Genomic DNA, 12,421 nt, shown 5'->3' on the forward strand with positions numbered 1-12,421 from the left:
CAGCCAACCTCAGCCTCTGTGTCCAGACTGACGGCCCAAACGCACTTGGAGCGGTCAACGGCTTTTGCTGCAATATCCCACGCTCCGCATCTGCGCTCACCCTGTACGCCTCTCTGGGATTGGAGCTGGGGCGGCCAGGCAGTGCAGTTGCCAGGCGGTGGCAACTGGTGTGTTGTTGGTTACAAATCCATTGCACAAACACTGCGACAGACCAAAGGATTTGTTCCGGTATCCACAGTCGCTTGGCGGGGGTCCAGGGAACGCTAGGGGCTGCCAGTGTTAAACCCACGTGTGCAGCGGATCGCAAACACCAAATCGAAATTACCCCATCTGGGCGCGCACTATCGATCGCCCAAGTGAGCAGCACAAAACACTGATTACTTTTGCATCTTTCGACATCTCTGTCGTTGCTGCCTGGACAACAGCCGCCGCGAACCTTGACCATCATGGCCCTTTCTGCTTCAGCCCCGGCACTTGCTGGCCTGCGCCCAGTGCTGAATGCGCTGCCTGCTCTGACGCGCGCTCTTGTTCAGCCTGCTTCGGCTGCGACGACGACCCTGTTCGGCAATGTCGAGCAGGTAGGACTCGTGACAGTTATTATGGGGTGGATGTGCTTCCCAATTCAATGTTTAGGTTGTCGGCCGCATTCTCGGGCAGCGGGTCGCTCCGATGGCTGCATCGCAATTCTCGACCGTTGCGGCGCCTGCTGATTTGTGAGCGCAGGCGCCAAAGGACCCCATTCTAGGAATCACTGAGAAGTTCCTGGCCGACACCAACCCCATCAAGATGAACCTGGGCGTGGTAAGCAGACTTTGGCGCAACATCACGTTTTTCGGTTTCGAGTTACGCAGCTCCGCCGCGGCTCCCGGAGTGCTCTTGACATTGTCGCGTATTGATTAGGCTCAAGTCGTGACACTAGGGCTTCCCGCCGGTACAATCGGTTCCGCAGCCGCGGTTGCACAGCGTGGCAACTAAGGAGGGCCTGCCTGCCGGCAGCGGTTTGCCCATGCGTCGGTTTAGTTTACTGGCATAGACAGCTTGCACAGCTATAGTTACACATGTGGGCAGCTCGGCGCTTCAACTTCTATGTGTGTGTGTCTCCCCCACAGGGCGCCTACCGCGACGACAACGGCCAGCCGGTGGTGCTGGACGCTGTGCGGGAGGCGGAGCGCCGCGTGGCGGGCAGCCACTTCATGGTGCGCGTGTGTGTGCGTGTATGTGTGTGTGTGTGTGTGTGTGTGTGTGTGTGTGTGTGTGTGTGTGTGTGTGTGTGTGTGTGTGTGTGTGTGTGTGTGTGTGTGTGTGTGTGTGTGTGCATGTGCGTGTGCGTGTGCGTGTGCGTGTGCGTGTGCGTGTGCGCGTGCGCGTGCGTGTGTGCGTGCGGGTGTGCAAGGGGGTGTGAGGTGTGTGGGTGTGTAGGGAGGAGCTAGGTGACTGGGTGGCTGGTAGTTGGAGGGCGCTGGATCATGTACGGGGGGGCTGGATGGCTGCTGAGGTGTGTGGGGTGTGGGATGCGGGGTGTGGGGGTGTTGGATCTGCAGCGGCGGGCTGGGTAGTTGGGTGTGGAAAGAGGAAGGGAAGGAGTTGGGTTGGAAAGGTGTTGGACACGAAGCAGGCGGCGGACATAGCCAGCCACCAGGCTCTTTAGCATATGTGCGCGTGTGCTTGGCGGTCGTGGCTGGCACTGGCCGCACACCCCACGATGACTAGCGGCAACGCCTGTGCCCCGGTTGCGTCTAACCACCCTCAACCCCACCACACCCATCCCACCGCCCTCGCCACCGCGCCCACCCTCAGGAGTACCTGCCCATCGGCGGCCTGCGCGACTTCATCTCCGAGTCGGTCAAGCTGGCGTACGGCGACAACGCGGCGGTGCTGGCGGAGGGCCAGGTGGCGGCGGTGCAGTCGCTGTCCGGCACCGGCTCCTGCAGGCTGTTCGCGGACTTCCAGAAGCGGTGAGGCAGGAGGAGGGGCGATAAAGGGGGGAAGAAGAAGGAGGGGCGAGGAGGTGGTGGGAGGAGGTGTTGGGAGGAGGTGGGAGGGGGGGCGAGGGAGAGAGGAGGGAGAGGGAGAGAAGAGGGGCGTTAGGGTTCGTCAGGGTTCCGTAAGACGCGTGGGGCGATGGGCAATTGGGCAGTGGCCAGGGGAATGGCGGCGTGAAGTGGAGGGGTGTGTAGAGGACGAGGCTGGGCTGGGCGAGCTGAGCCGCAAATAACCACCACCCAATGCCTGTTTTCCCTTGCCTCCCGCCCGCTCGTCGCCTCACCTCCACCACCCATCCTCCCCACCCAACCTCCCCATCCAACCACCCCACCACCACCCACCAACCACCCCGCCAACCTCATTTCACCCACTCCCTCTACCTCCCCCACTGCAGCTTCATGCCCGGCACCAAGGTGTTCATTCCGGAGCCCACCTGGTCCAACCACTTCAACATCTGGCGCGACGCCGGTGTGGAGTTCGCCAAGTACCGCTACTACAAGGCCGAGACCCGCGGGCTGGACATGGACGGATTCCTGGAGGACATCAAGGTGAGGGGCGAGGGAAGGGAGGGAGGGAGGGAGTCGATGTGGTTGGAGCAGCGACAGTAGCAGTTGCGAGAGGAGGAGGCACGGCACGAGCGGCAGCAGTATCAGCAGCAGCAGCAGCAGCAGCAGCAGCAGCAGTTGGGGCGGCATGCTTTGCAGGAGGAAGGGCGGCGATAGCTGCAGCGGCGCACACGGGGCCGGGCCAGTCGGCAGCGAGCCAGGCGGCAGCGGGCGGGGAGTGCCTGACGGCGGAGGCACGAACTGGAAGTCGGGCTGGGCCGCCGGGTCAGGCGCGGCACACCTTGCGTTGTCCATGCATGCGCTTGCTAACGCCAATGCTTCAACCACCCCCGCCCCCTCGCCCCCCTCGCCCACCCCCTACACACACACACAGCACGCCCCCGCCGGCTCCGTATTCCTGCTGCACGCCTGCGCGCACAACCCCACCGGCGTGGACCCCACGCCCGAGCAGTGGCGGCAGCTGTCCCGCGCCATGCTGGAGCGCGGCCACTTCCCACTCTTTGACATGGCCTACCAGGTGGGGTTGGGGGGAAAGCCCGGGGGAGGGGGGCGGCTGGGAAGGGGGGCGGGGAGGGGTACGGTACATGCTCGAGCCCAAGAAAATGGCGGAGCGGGTGGCCTTGTGTGTCTCACGAGGAAACGCACGGTATCAATCCATTCCCTTTGTCGTGCTTGCCTGACACACAAACGCAAACACACACCCGCACGCGCACAGGGCTTTGCCAGCGGCGACTGCGACCGCGACGCCGCCTCCATCCGCATCTTCCTGGCCGACGGCCACCGGCTGGCCGTGTCGCAGTCGTACGCCAAGAACATGGGGCTGTACGGCCAGCGCGTGGGCTGCCTGTCCGTGGTGTGCGACAACAAGCGGTGGGTGGGAGGGAGGGAGGGAAGGAGGAGGGAGGGAGGGAAGGAGGGGGACGGGAAGGGGAAGAGGGGGTTACTTTTTCCCAATCCCAAGAGGGGGGTGCTGAAACCGCACAATTTCAAGTATGTGCGCTGGACGGCACTGGGTAAGGGAAAAGAGGAAGAAGGCGAGCATCCGGCGATTGGCAGGCGGGACGGACGGATGGCAAGGGTGGAAGCGACAGAACGAGGGCACGTTCGGGCATGAGTGTCCATTGGATGTGTTGGAAAGGGAACCCACCACCCCTTGCAACCCCCCGCATGCCTCCTCCCTCCGCCCTCCCCCCGCAGCGACGCCTCCGCCGTGGAGAGCCAGCTCAAGGCCATTGCGCGGCCCATGTACTCCAACCCGCCCCTGCACGGCGCGCTGCTGGTCACCAAGATCCTGCAGGACAACGACCTCAAGCAGCTCTGGTTCAAGGTAGGGGCGGCGCCGGGAGGGGGCAGGAGTGGGCGGGGGGTCTGCGCTTGCTCCTTACAGCCGCGCCTCCTCACCGCCATGGCGCCCTGCCGCCCATACCCGGCGCTGCCATCTTCAACGCTCTCAGCCACTCTCCTCCCTGCCCCCCTCCTCCCTGCCCTCCTCCTCCCTACCCTCCCCCCTTTGCAGGAGGTCAAGGGCATGGCGGACCGCATCATCTCCATGCGCTCGCTGCTGCGCAAGCGCCTGGAGGCAAGTGGGGGAGGGGATGCTGGGGCAGGGGGCTAGGGGCTGCACACCCATGGCCCGAGCGTGCCATTGCACACAGGCACCTGCCGCCCCGCCCACAGGCCCACGGCACGGCCGCTCGCCACCATGGCTACGGTACCCCTACCGCCTCAGTACCTAACCTTATCGGCCACTCTCTGTCGGCGCTCTCGCTCCTCCTCCCTCCCTCTTGGTTTGGTTTAGTTTGGGCTGGTGTTTACCACCCTCCCTCCGCCTCCCCACCCCGCAGGAGGCCGGCAGCCCGCTGCCCTGGGGCCACATCACCGACCAGATCGGCATGTTCGCATACAGGTGGGGGGAGGCGGGGCGCGGCAGGGCGCGGAGGCCGGGGACTAGGAGGCGGGCAGGGTGGGAACAGGAGCAGGAGTAGGTATCGGGGCGTCGTCAAGGGCTGGGAGGCAGCAGGTGGACACGTATTGCCGGTATAGCTTACCTACGCACTGCATCCCTCCGTCCACAACCCTCTCACCTCACACACAAACGCACACCACACACGCGCACATACACACGCTCTCTCACACCGCAGCGGCATGAGCCCCGAGATGGTTGACGCGCTGGCCGCCCAGCACCACATCTACATGACCCGCAACGGCCGCATCTCCATGGCCGGCGTCAACACCAAGAACGTGGGCCGCCTGGCCGAGGCCATGCACGCCGTCACCAGCGGCAAGCTCTGAAACCCAGCCGGCGGCTAACAGCGAGAGCTAGGGCGTCCGCGATAGCAGCTAGCTGCAGTGGAATGCTGGCATCTGGAGCGAGCCGTAGATGAATTTGTGTGGCGGGTACCCAAGGTACGCCCGCGGACTGTCGCAATAAGCAGCAGGCGCATGCGCACGTGCCGGACTGCAACCGGCAAGCAGTAAAATTGCTGGAGCGGCGGGCTGGGGAGCGGGATAGAAGCAACGCTTAACGTACCAGAGTATTGGCATCCAAGGAGGCTGCTCATTCGTGCCAGAGCTAGCTGGGGGCAGGCAGGATTCATGAATCTAAGTCACCTTCGTTTACCTGTCACGGCCAGGACACTGGTGGCTGTATATGTGTCTCGCACATAAGGCGGGCGACATGGCTGGGCCACATGCTTGCGAGCGCACTCAGTGCGGGCGCAATGCGGGCGCAAGGATTGGCTTTTTGGTGGCACGAAGTGGGTCATGTCAGGGTCGTGTGTTCTGCTGCACTTGACACAGGCATGACAGGGCCATGACAGGCTGGGAAGCAGCGATGAGGTGAAACGGCCGATCTGCTGGCGTAGGGGGAGGGGCACTTGCAAGTGGAATGAAGCACTGTGTGGCTTGACATGGAGAACTGACATGTGTGGCGATATCCCCAGGATTAGGAAGGGACGCAATGCGCGCAGCAGGGAAAGGCTGGTCTGCGCTCGGTTTCAATGCCAGTTGTGTGTTCTGACTGCTGACATGACGTGTTAACTGATTACCATGTTAATGTTACGCAATGAATGTGTTGCATGCGTAGTTACGGCGGGGGAGCAGCAGGTCGGCTTGGTGCCGGTGGAGCCACCGCCGTTGATGCTATGGAGAACACCGGCAAGTCAGGCCGTGTGTTCTACTGTACCAGCTGTGGAGCAAGTCGGCGAGGCGCCGGCAGTTGGAGCCAATATCGAGGGTGAGAGCGGACCGCACGTGCTGTCGAGGCTGGCGGTGTGTTGGCGTCATCCCTGTGCCCTTGTGTGCGCATGTCGCGACTGCAGTTGACGACGTGCCGAGGTGTCCTGAACTTGGATTTGACATTTCACATGCGCATACGGGGCTTACGCTGTACCGTCTGGCGTACCGTATATGTGGCATGTGTGAACGAGCGCGTCTGTGGTCAGTCAACAATAAGCAGCATGTAAGGCCAATGGGGCTTTCGCTGTAAGTCTAGCGTGTTTTGTGGTGTGTGTGAGATGGGGGCTGTTGGGGGCGGCCATGCGCGAGGGTTCAGCCGACATGCTGCCATAAGGCTGCCATGTGTGTGCTGAACAGCCGAGGTGGATCGGGTGACGTCAGGGCGCCGAGGTGTAAGCCAGGAGTCAGGAGGTATTGCGTTACACAGAGTCCCAACCTTGCTGGAGACCACACTTCTGGTGCATTGCAATGGTGATCGCAAGAACTTCAACTCACCCGCCTCTCGTCTTCTACACGACACCAGCCCGCTGCCCTCAACACACTATCTCGCCTGGCGCTCACGTCCGCCGTGTGCACCAATGCAATGGTCTTACAGTCAGGTCTTCACCTTGCCTCGCGCTCTTCTACACCTCACGGCACTCCGCGCAGCTGCATGCTACCCACGGCACCCGCCTCAGTCGGTGCGCCCCTGAAGCTGGCGCCAGTGCAGTTGCCGCAACCGCTCATCCTCCTGAGCCTGCAGGGCACAGCACGAAGGCACAGGGCGGGCCATGGCTGAGCGCGTGCGGCGGCGCGGGGCACAGAACAGGCAAGCCCCGTTGCACAGGCAGCCGTGCGCTGCGCCCTCAACGATACCCACACAAGAACAACTGCATGTATGCTGTGCAACGACGGGCTGCATGCTTGCACGACAGGCACACACGCTCACGCACGCGCTCAACCCTTCCCGCTTCTTCTCAACACACGCGCACACACACACACCCCACACGCACAGGCACATGCACACCTGGAAGCCCTGTCGTGTGGTGTACGCCAGCCACGCCAGCGCGCCCAGCACCGACGCAACCACCAGGTACACCGCCGGGCTCAGCGAGTCATCCGGGCGGCTCCCCCCGCCACGCCCGCTGCTGGCGTGCTGCTGCGCGCGCCGCCTGGTCGGCTGTGCCACACACATGTCGGTGGAGAACACGGCCGCCCCGGCGTTAGCCAGCCCGCCGTCAAAGCAAAGGCCGCCGTCGCCCGGCGCCGCAACATCAAAGCCTGGGGGGTTCCACAGCCGTGCAAGGCGACCATGTCAGTAACACCAACACTGCAATGGCTGCAAGCTGTGACCTGGAGAGTCAAGGCATTGCACAGTACCGCCACCTTCTTACACGTGCCCGCGCGCGCACACCCCCACCTGCTTCCCGACAGAGCTCCTCGCCCGTCCGCGCCACGTCTCCAAGCCGCGAGCACAGCAGCGGCGACGCCGCGGCGGCCGCGTCACTCGACCCCGCGCTGCCCGCGCCCAGGGCCGCCGGGTTGGTGCACGGCTGCATTCGCCCGACGAAGGCTGAGGAGGTGGCGGTTTCGAAGCTGTAAAACTCCTCGCGACAGGCGGACAGCCAGGCGTCGCACGTGTCTCGACACACCGTGGGCTTGAGCCCCACGCCTACCTGTTGTGGGTGTTGTGCAGCAGGGAGGGCGCGAGGGGCGGACGCTTGACATGCCCTAGGGACCCATAATTGATACCTGGCTGTTGTACCGTCCTCCCAGCTCTTATCCCACAACGTCATGGCAGATTGTATGAGGCCGAACACACTCTTCTCCCGATGTCGTCCCGTTCCCCTTGTGCTTTCCTAACGCTCACCTCCGGGTCGCACACGCGGCACGCCATGCGTGTCTGCCAGGCCAGGCAGGCACGACTGAACCCCGCGTCCTCCATGGCAGGTCGCAACGAGCGGTAGATGCCCAGCGCGTGCTGCCGGTTGCAGCAGCTGCAGGTGTACTGCAGGCCGTGGTACACGCAGGGGCGAGCGGGGAGGAGACGTGGGCGAGAGACAAGAACCGGACTCCGGCGCTGCTTATGGAGGTGGCCGGCCAGAGGATGGAAGTATAGCCCAAACCGTGCCGTGTAACTTGAACGTGCATGTGGTAATTACAGCTTTGGCGTAGCAGGGCCAAACCCCAGCCCCGCCTGTTGTGCCAGCCCACCTGCGAGCAGACTGGGAGCGGCGTGGGCTGGAAGTACGCCGGTGGGTAGGGCTGCGTCAGAGGCAGGCCCTCCTGCAAGGGCGGCAGGCGTAAGAACGCACTTATGGCCCACGTGGGAGACTGTGCCTGTACTTTGCTAGCGTTAGCAGCCCGCAGATGTGCCGTTGTGCTGAGGCAAAACACGTGCCAGCAGTTCCCGCTGGCTGTCCCGGCATCGCAGCCCTCACACTTGCCTGTGGTCTACATGTCAGAGATGCTGATGCAGCCTGCTGTTGCTGCTGGTCCTGGGCGTGAACGGTGAAAGCCCAGATCGCGAGGAGCAGCGCTGGACCTAACGGCGAGGTGGGGCCCCAGGCGGTGGCGACGGGCCCCAAGAACTGCCCGCCCCCATGGGCTGGATACATGCTGGCAGCGGTTTGGGCTGCTGCGGAACGCGAGTTATAATCCTGTTACGTGGCGCCGCTGCTCGCAAAAGCCTGCGCTGGAATGCCGCGCGCAAACTGCAGTGCCCCGCCTCGCAGAAGCGCACTGGATTTATCTGATGACTGCTGTGGTTGCTGTCAAACAGACGTCAATCTAATACACAGATAATCAAAGAGTGGTATAATTGTGCGTTGGTGCAGACAAGCAGTGGCACAGACTTCCCCCTGTATTTATCTGAGTATTGTGCGAGATAATACGTAGCTTATAACAGCGAAGTCAAGTGCCAATTTTCCTCCAGGATTTGTCAGCTCGTCTCATGTGTATGCAGGCCAGTGCTGGCACAGTGACCCCGCTGGACCCCGGCATGCTGGCACCAGCTCGGCGGTCCTGAGTGCTGCGACGTCCCTTGCTCCAACAGACTCTCAGACAGGCGTGCGGTTGAGATTCGTCCCTTGAACCTCAGTTTGTTACACGAGCGGCCTTGCGCGGCTCCACGTGCCACCCGGTCCACTTTCCCGCGCAGATTTCTTCGCGCGTGTAATGACGCGCCGGATGATGTACCTTTCTTCAATCGGCTGCATGCGCCCAAGGAGCCCTCCGCGGGGTATAGGTCTCTGTCCGCCAATACCAGGCGCTTCACATGCTGGGTGCAGACCCGTATGCAGCTCTTGCCACCCCACCAGCGGGATCAGGCCACCAGCCACCCCACAGGACCTCAGCCCTGCTCCACTTCTCCGGTAAAGCTGGGGTGCAGGCGGGGCTCTGTCGCTGTTGTTGCTGGTGGTACTGCTGCACCCCTTGTACTGCTACTGCAACTGCCATACCCCCCCCCCCCGAACTCATCCGCTGCATTTGCCGGCGAGTAGCATCTCCTCCGTCTCCTGGTGTCTCGCCCAACGCCAGTGGCAGTGCTAGTGACCGCACATTCTATTGTTGCAGCCGCCGCAGCAGGTAGGCCTCCTGCTTGGCAGGCGTCTTCAGCCCGTTCCAATGCCAGTACGGCACATACAGCACGTTACCTTTCCCAAATGCCCGCTGCAGCTGCCGGTTGCGTAGGGCCGTGGAACCGTCTACCGCGGACACGTTACCCTTGCGGCCTCTAAGGAAGTGAATCGGCCCGTCCACCTCCACGGCCACCATCCGCCCAAAGCTCCAGTCCGTCACGATATCCACACGCCCCAGCATGCCCTCCACCGCCGTCTCCGTCCACACTGACACGATGGGCAGGAGACCCTTCTGCGTCAGACTAAGAAGTGCCTTCGCCGCCTGCTCCTGCGTTCTGCTGGGGTTCGATCCTGTCGCCTGGGTGGCAGCCACCGCCGCCTCCATCGCGGCTTGTACGTCGGGGCCACGGGTGAGAGCCTCCACCTCGTTGCCCAACTCTTGCCGGGCCTGCCAGAGCTGCGCAAGACCGCCTTTGGTAAGATCCTTGCGGCGCCGCACGGCCTCTTCCGCAAGTGCCCGGGCCAGTGGAGCTGCAGCCAGGCCAGCAGGGCCACCACCGCCTGCCAGCACAGCCAGGGCCCACAGGCTGCTGGATAGGTGCTGCACAGGAACCGACGCCGGATGTAGCCACAGCAGCTCGCCCAGCCGGTCGCAAACCGCTGACTCCACGCCGGCATGGCGCAGCTGCAGCACCGCCAGCGCCCAAAGCGTGATGGCGCAAGAGTGTGCAGTGCCGCTCTCCATGACAGATGCTGCACCCGCTTCAAGCAGAGTGGGCGACGGCTGATAGCGCACCAACGCCAGCGCGTACAGTAGGTTGGCCCACGCCTGCGGCTTGGCGCTGGCCATGACCCCGGGCCGCTGAGCTGCTGCCACCGCCGCCGCATACCACTGGCTCTGTTTCGAGGATAGGGGCGTTGTTCCTTGCCCATACCCCATTTTGGCCAGGGCCCAGGCCGAGTCGCTAAGGTCCTGTGAGTTGTAACCGGCAAAGTCCCGTTGCAAATCCACAGCTGCTACTGCCGCCGCCAGCAGCTCTGACTGCTGGCGTCCAATCTGTGGCAGCCCCTGCAGCGCCATCAGGATGTTGGTCAGCTCCTGCGGCTTGAACGCTGCAGCGAGCTCTGGAGCCCGCAGCCGCCGCAGCGTCTCTCCGCACAAAGTCTCCAGCACCGCCTAAAACATCGGTCCGGTGCAGCTCAGGGCCTTGAGCGCCCACAGGGTGTTGGGCAGCTCTTGCGGACGCATGCTTCGGACCAGGGCTGCTGCCGCTTCCGCCAGCGGCAGCGAGAGTTCTGAGCCGCGGTATCCCAGCTTGGCGCACGCCCACAAGCTGTTCGAAGTATCCTGGGCATTGAAGCCGTGCCCCCACGCCCCACGAAGCCGCGAGGCCACAGCACGTGCCAGCGCTGTCAGGTGCGCCGATGCGGTGGGGTCCCAGCCCGAGCCCCGATGCTGCTGGTCCTCGCGCAGCTTGCCCAAGGCATACAGCGCGTTCGCCAGGCTCTGAGGTGCGGCATGTTTCAGCAATACTGGATCCCCCAGCCGCTGCAGCAGCACCGGTGCCAGCTGTGACTCCACACGCTCGTCACTGGCAGCCCCTGCCTTCGCCAGCACCCACAGCGGAATGCTGCAGCCGAACGGGTTGCGGATGCGCGGCACGAGAGGAAGGAGAGCAGGCGTGAGGGTCGCAATGATGCTGGCGCGGATCGCGGCTGTGGCGGCCTTCCGGCGAGTACTGACTCTAGCTGCAGGGCGCGAAGGGGCCAGAAGGGACATTACTGAATTTGTGTCAGTCCGTGTACGTCCTTAAGTTGCAGGTAAGACACAATTGCTTCCCCCGTCAACCCTGCCCCTGCCTCACAGTCCACGCACCTTGCCGCAACGGCCGAAGGCAGCTGACAAGGTTCTCACGTCTTGCCGCTAGCCGCTTCTCGATGACTGCTTGCAGGTCCTCCAGAGTGTGACACACGATCAAGTCGTCCGCAGGGTCACGCGCGCTACCGCTACCCCTAGCCCTACCACCGCCACTGCCACTGCTGTCGCCGCCGCCACTCGTCCTGCCGCCGCCATCCCAACGGCCTCCGCCTGGACCGCCGCTTCCCGCCCGTCCGCCGCTTTTACTGCTCTTGTCTCTGGTGCTGCCGTTACGCGACGGTTCTGCAGCCGCCAGCACCTTCAGATTTAAGCGCCGCCCCGGCTGTTGGAGAGCGCTACGCGCTCCGGCTGGTGCTGCTGTGGTTGCAGGTGCGGTTGGGGCAGGTGAAACTTGACGGGGCCAAGCGAGGCGCGGCAGACCTCCGCCAGCCCCTGTAGCAGGTGCGGCGGCGGCAAGGCGGGGGACGTCACTGAGCACCGCCGCCGTCGGACCGACGCGGCCGGCGGTCCGAGCGGCACGGGGAATCAGCCCTGTGCAGCACGGCCGCATCCGCCCTGTGCATGGTGATGCTGGCACCTTGTAGCCACTGCCGCAATTTGCTGAAGAAATAGCGCACAGCAGGAGCATCACGGCATGAAAGTTTCGTGGGTGGCATGAAAGTTTCGTGGATGAAAGTTTCGAGGGTGGCATGAAAGTTTCGTGGGTGGCATGGTCACCGGGCTGCCTGTGAGGTTAATCCTGGTTAATCCGCGATGAGGATAGGTTTAACCTTGAGAGCAGAAGCATGGCGTTCTGGTACAACGGACGGCCATCGGGACCGCACGCAACCTGCCCGACACGTGCGGCGCGCCGTTCCGTTAGTCTGATCCTGCACGTTCGGAGCATTCCTTCACTCCATTCTACTGTGGCAAGGGCCGAACCAGATTTCTTCGCACATTGGCCCAACCACAGGTTCCACAGGTTCTGACTTCCTCGCTTTGAGGTGTGGCACCCCCGTACTTATAGACCCATGGGGTGCCTGGCGCTAGGTGGGTGCAGACACGGCTCTTGACACGCCAACCAGCGGGACCAGACGTCCGGGAGAGCTGTGCAGGGGGTGCTGCCTTGTTTGCCCTGCGTACCGTACGGTACACTGATCCCGCCTCACCTAGAGCCCCCCCTCGCCCCTGAGCTAGCTCTCGGCGCAACACAGCTG

The 12,421-nt window shown here is 63.3% G+C and overlaps 3 protein-coding genes across 3 annotated transcripts; 1 reads left to right on the forward strand and 2 right to left on the reverse strand.

Annotated features, from left to right (window-relative positions):
* The first annotated feature begins 217 nt into the window (after positions 1–217).
* Positions 218–6,270, forward strand: CHLRE_06g257950v5 (uncharacterized protein). The gene is made up of 11 exons (XM_043062735.1): positions 218–578; positions 724–801; positions 1,110–1,196; positions 1,798–1,955; positions 2,378–2,531; positions 2,923–3,066; positions 3,265–3,419; positions 3,747–3,876; positions 4,066–4,128; positions 4,394–4,455; positions 4,691–6,270. The coding sequence occupies exons 1-11, from the start codon at positions 447–449 to the stop codon at positions 4,839–4,841; spliced, it is 1,314 nt and encodes a 437-aa protein (XP_042923441.1). The 5' UTR covers positions 218–446; the 3' UTR covers positions 4,842–6,270.
* A 1-nt stretch (position 6,271) lies between these two features.
* On the reverse strand, positions 6,272–8,646 carry CHLRE_06g258000v5 (uncharacterized protein). The gene is made up of 6 exons (XM_043062736.1): positions 8,213–8,646; positions 7,980–8,051; positions 7,636–7,773; positions 7,186–7,441; positions 6,793–7,046; positions 6,272–6,522 (listed from the first exon to the last, which is right to left on the reverse strand). The coding sequence occupies exons 1-6, from the start codon at positions 8,381–8,383 to the stop codon at positions 6,460–6,462; spliced, it is 954 nt and encodes a 317-aa protein (XP_042923442.1). The 5' UTR covers positions 8,384–8,646; the 3' UTR covers positions 6,272–6,459.
* Positions 8,647–8,857: 211 nt separating this feature from the next.
* CHLRE_06g258051v5 (uncharacterized protein) lies at positions 8,858–11,307 on the reverse strand. The gene is made up of 2 exons (XM_001696302.2): positions 10,605–11,307; positions 8,858–10,523 (listed from the first exon to the last, which is right to left on the reverse strand). The coding sequence occupies exons 1-2, from the start codon at positions 11,124–11,126 to the stop codon at positions 9,330–9,332; spliced, it is 1,716 nt and encodes a 571-aa protein (XP_001696354.1). The 5' UTR covers positions 11,127–11,307; the 3' UTR covers positions 8,858–9,329.
* Positions 11,308–12,421: the final 1,114 nt, after the last annotated feature.

The sequence above is a fragment of the Chlamydomonas reinhardtii genome, chromosome 6 (assembly GCF_000002595.2).
Source record: "Chlamydomonas reinhardtii strain CC-503 cw92 mt+ chromosome 6, whole genome shotgun sequence".
Lineage (NCBI taxonomy): Eukaryota > Viridiplantae > Chlorophyta > Chlorophyceae > Chlamydomonadales > Chlamydomonadaceae > Chlamydomonas > Chlamydomonas reinhardtii.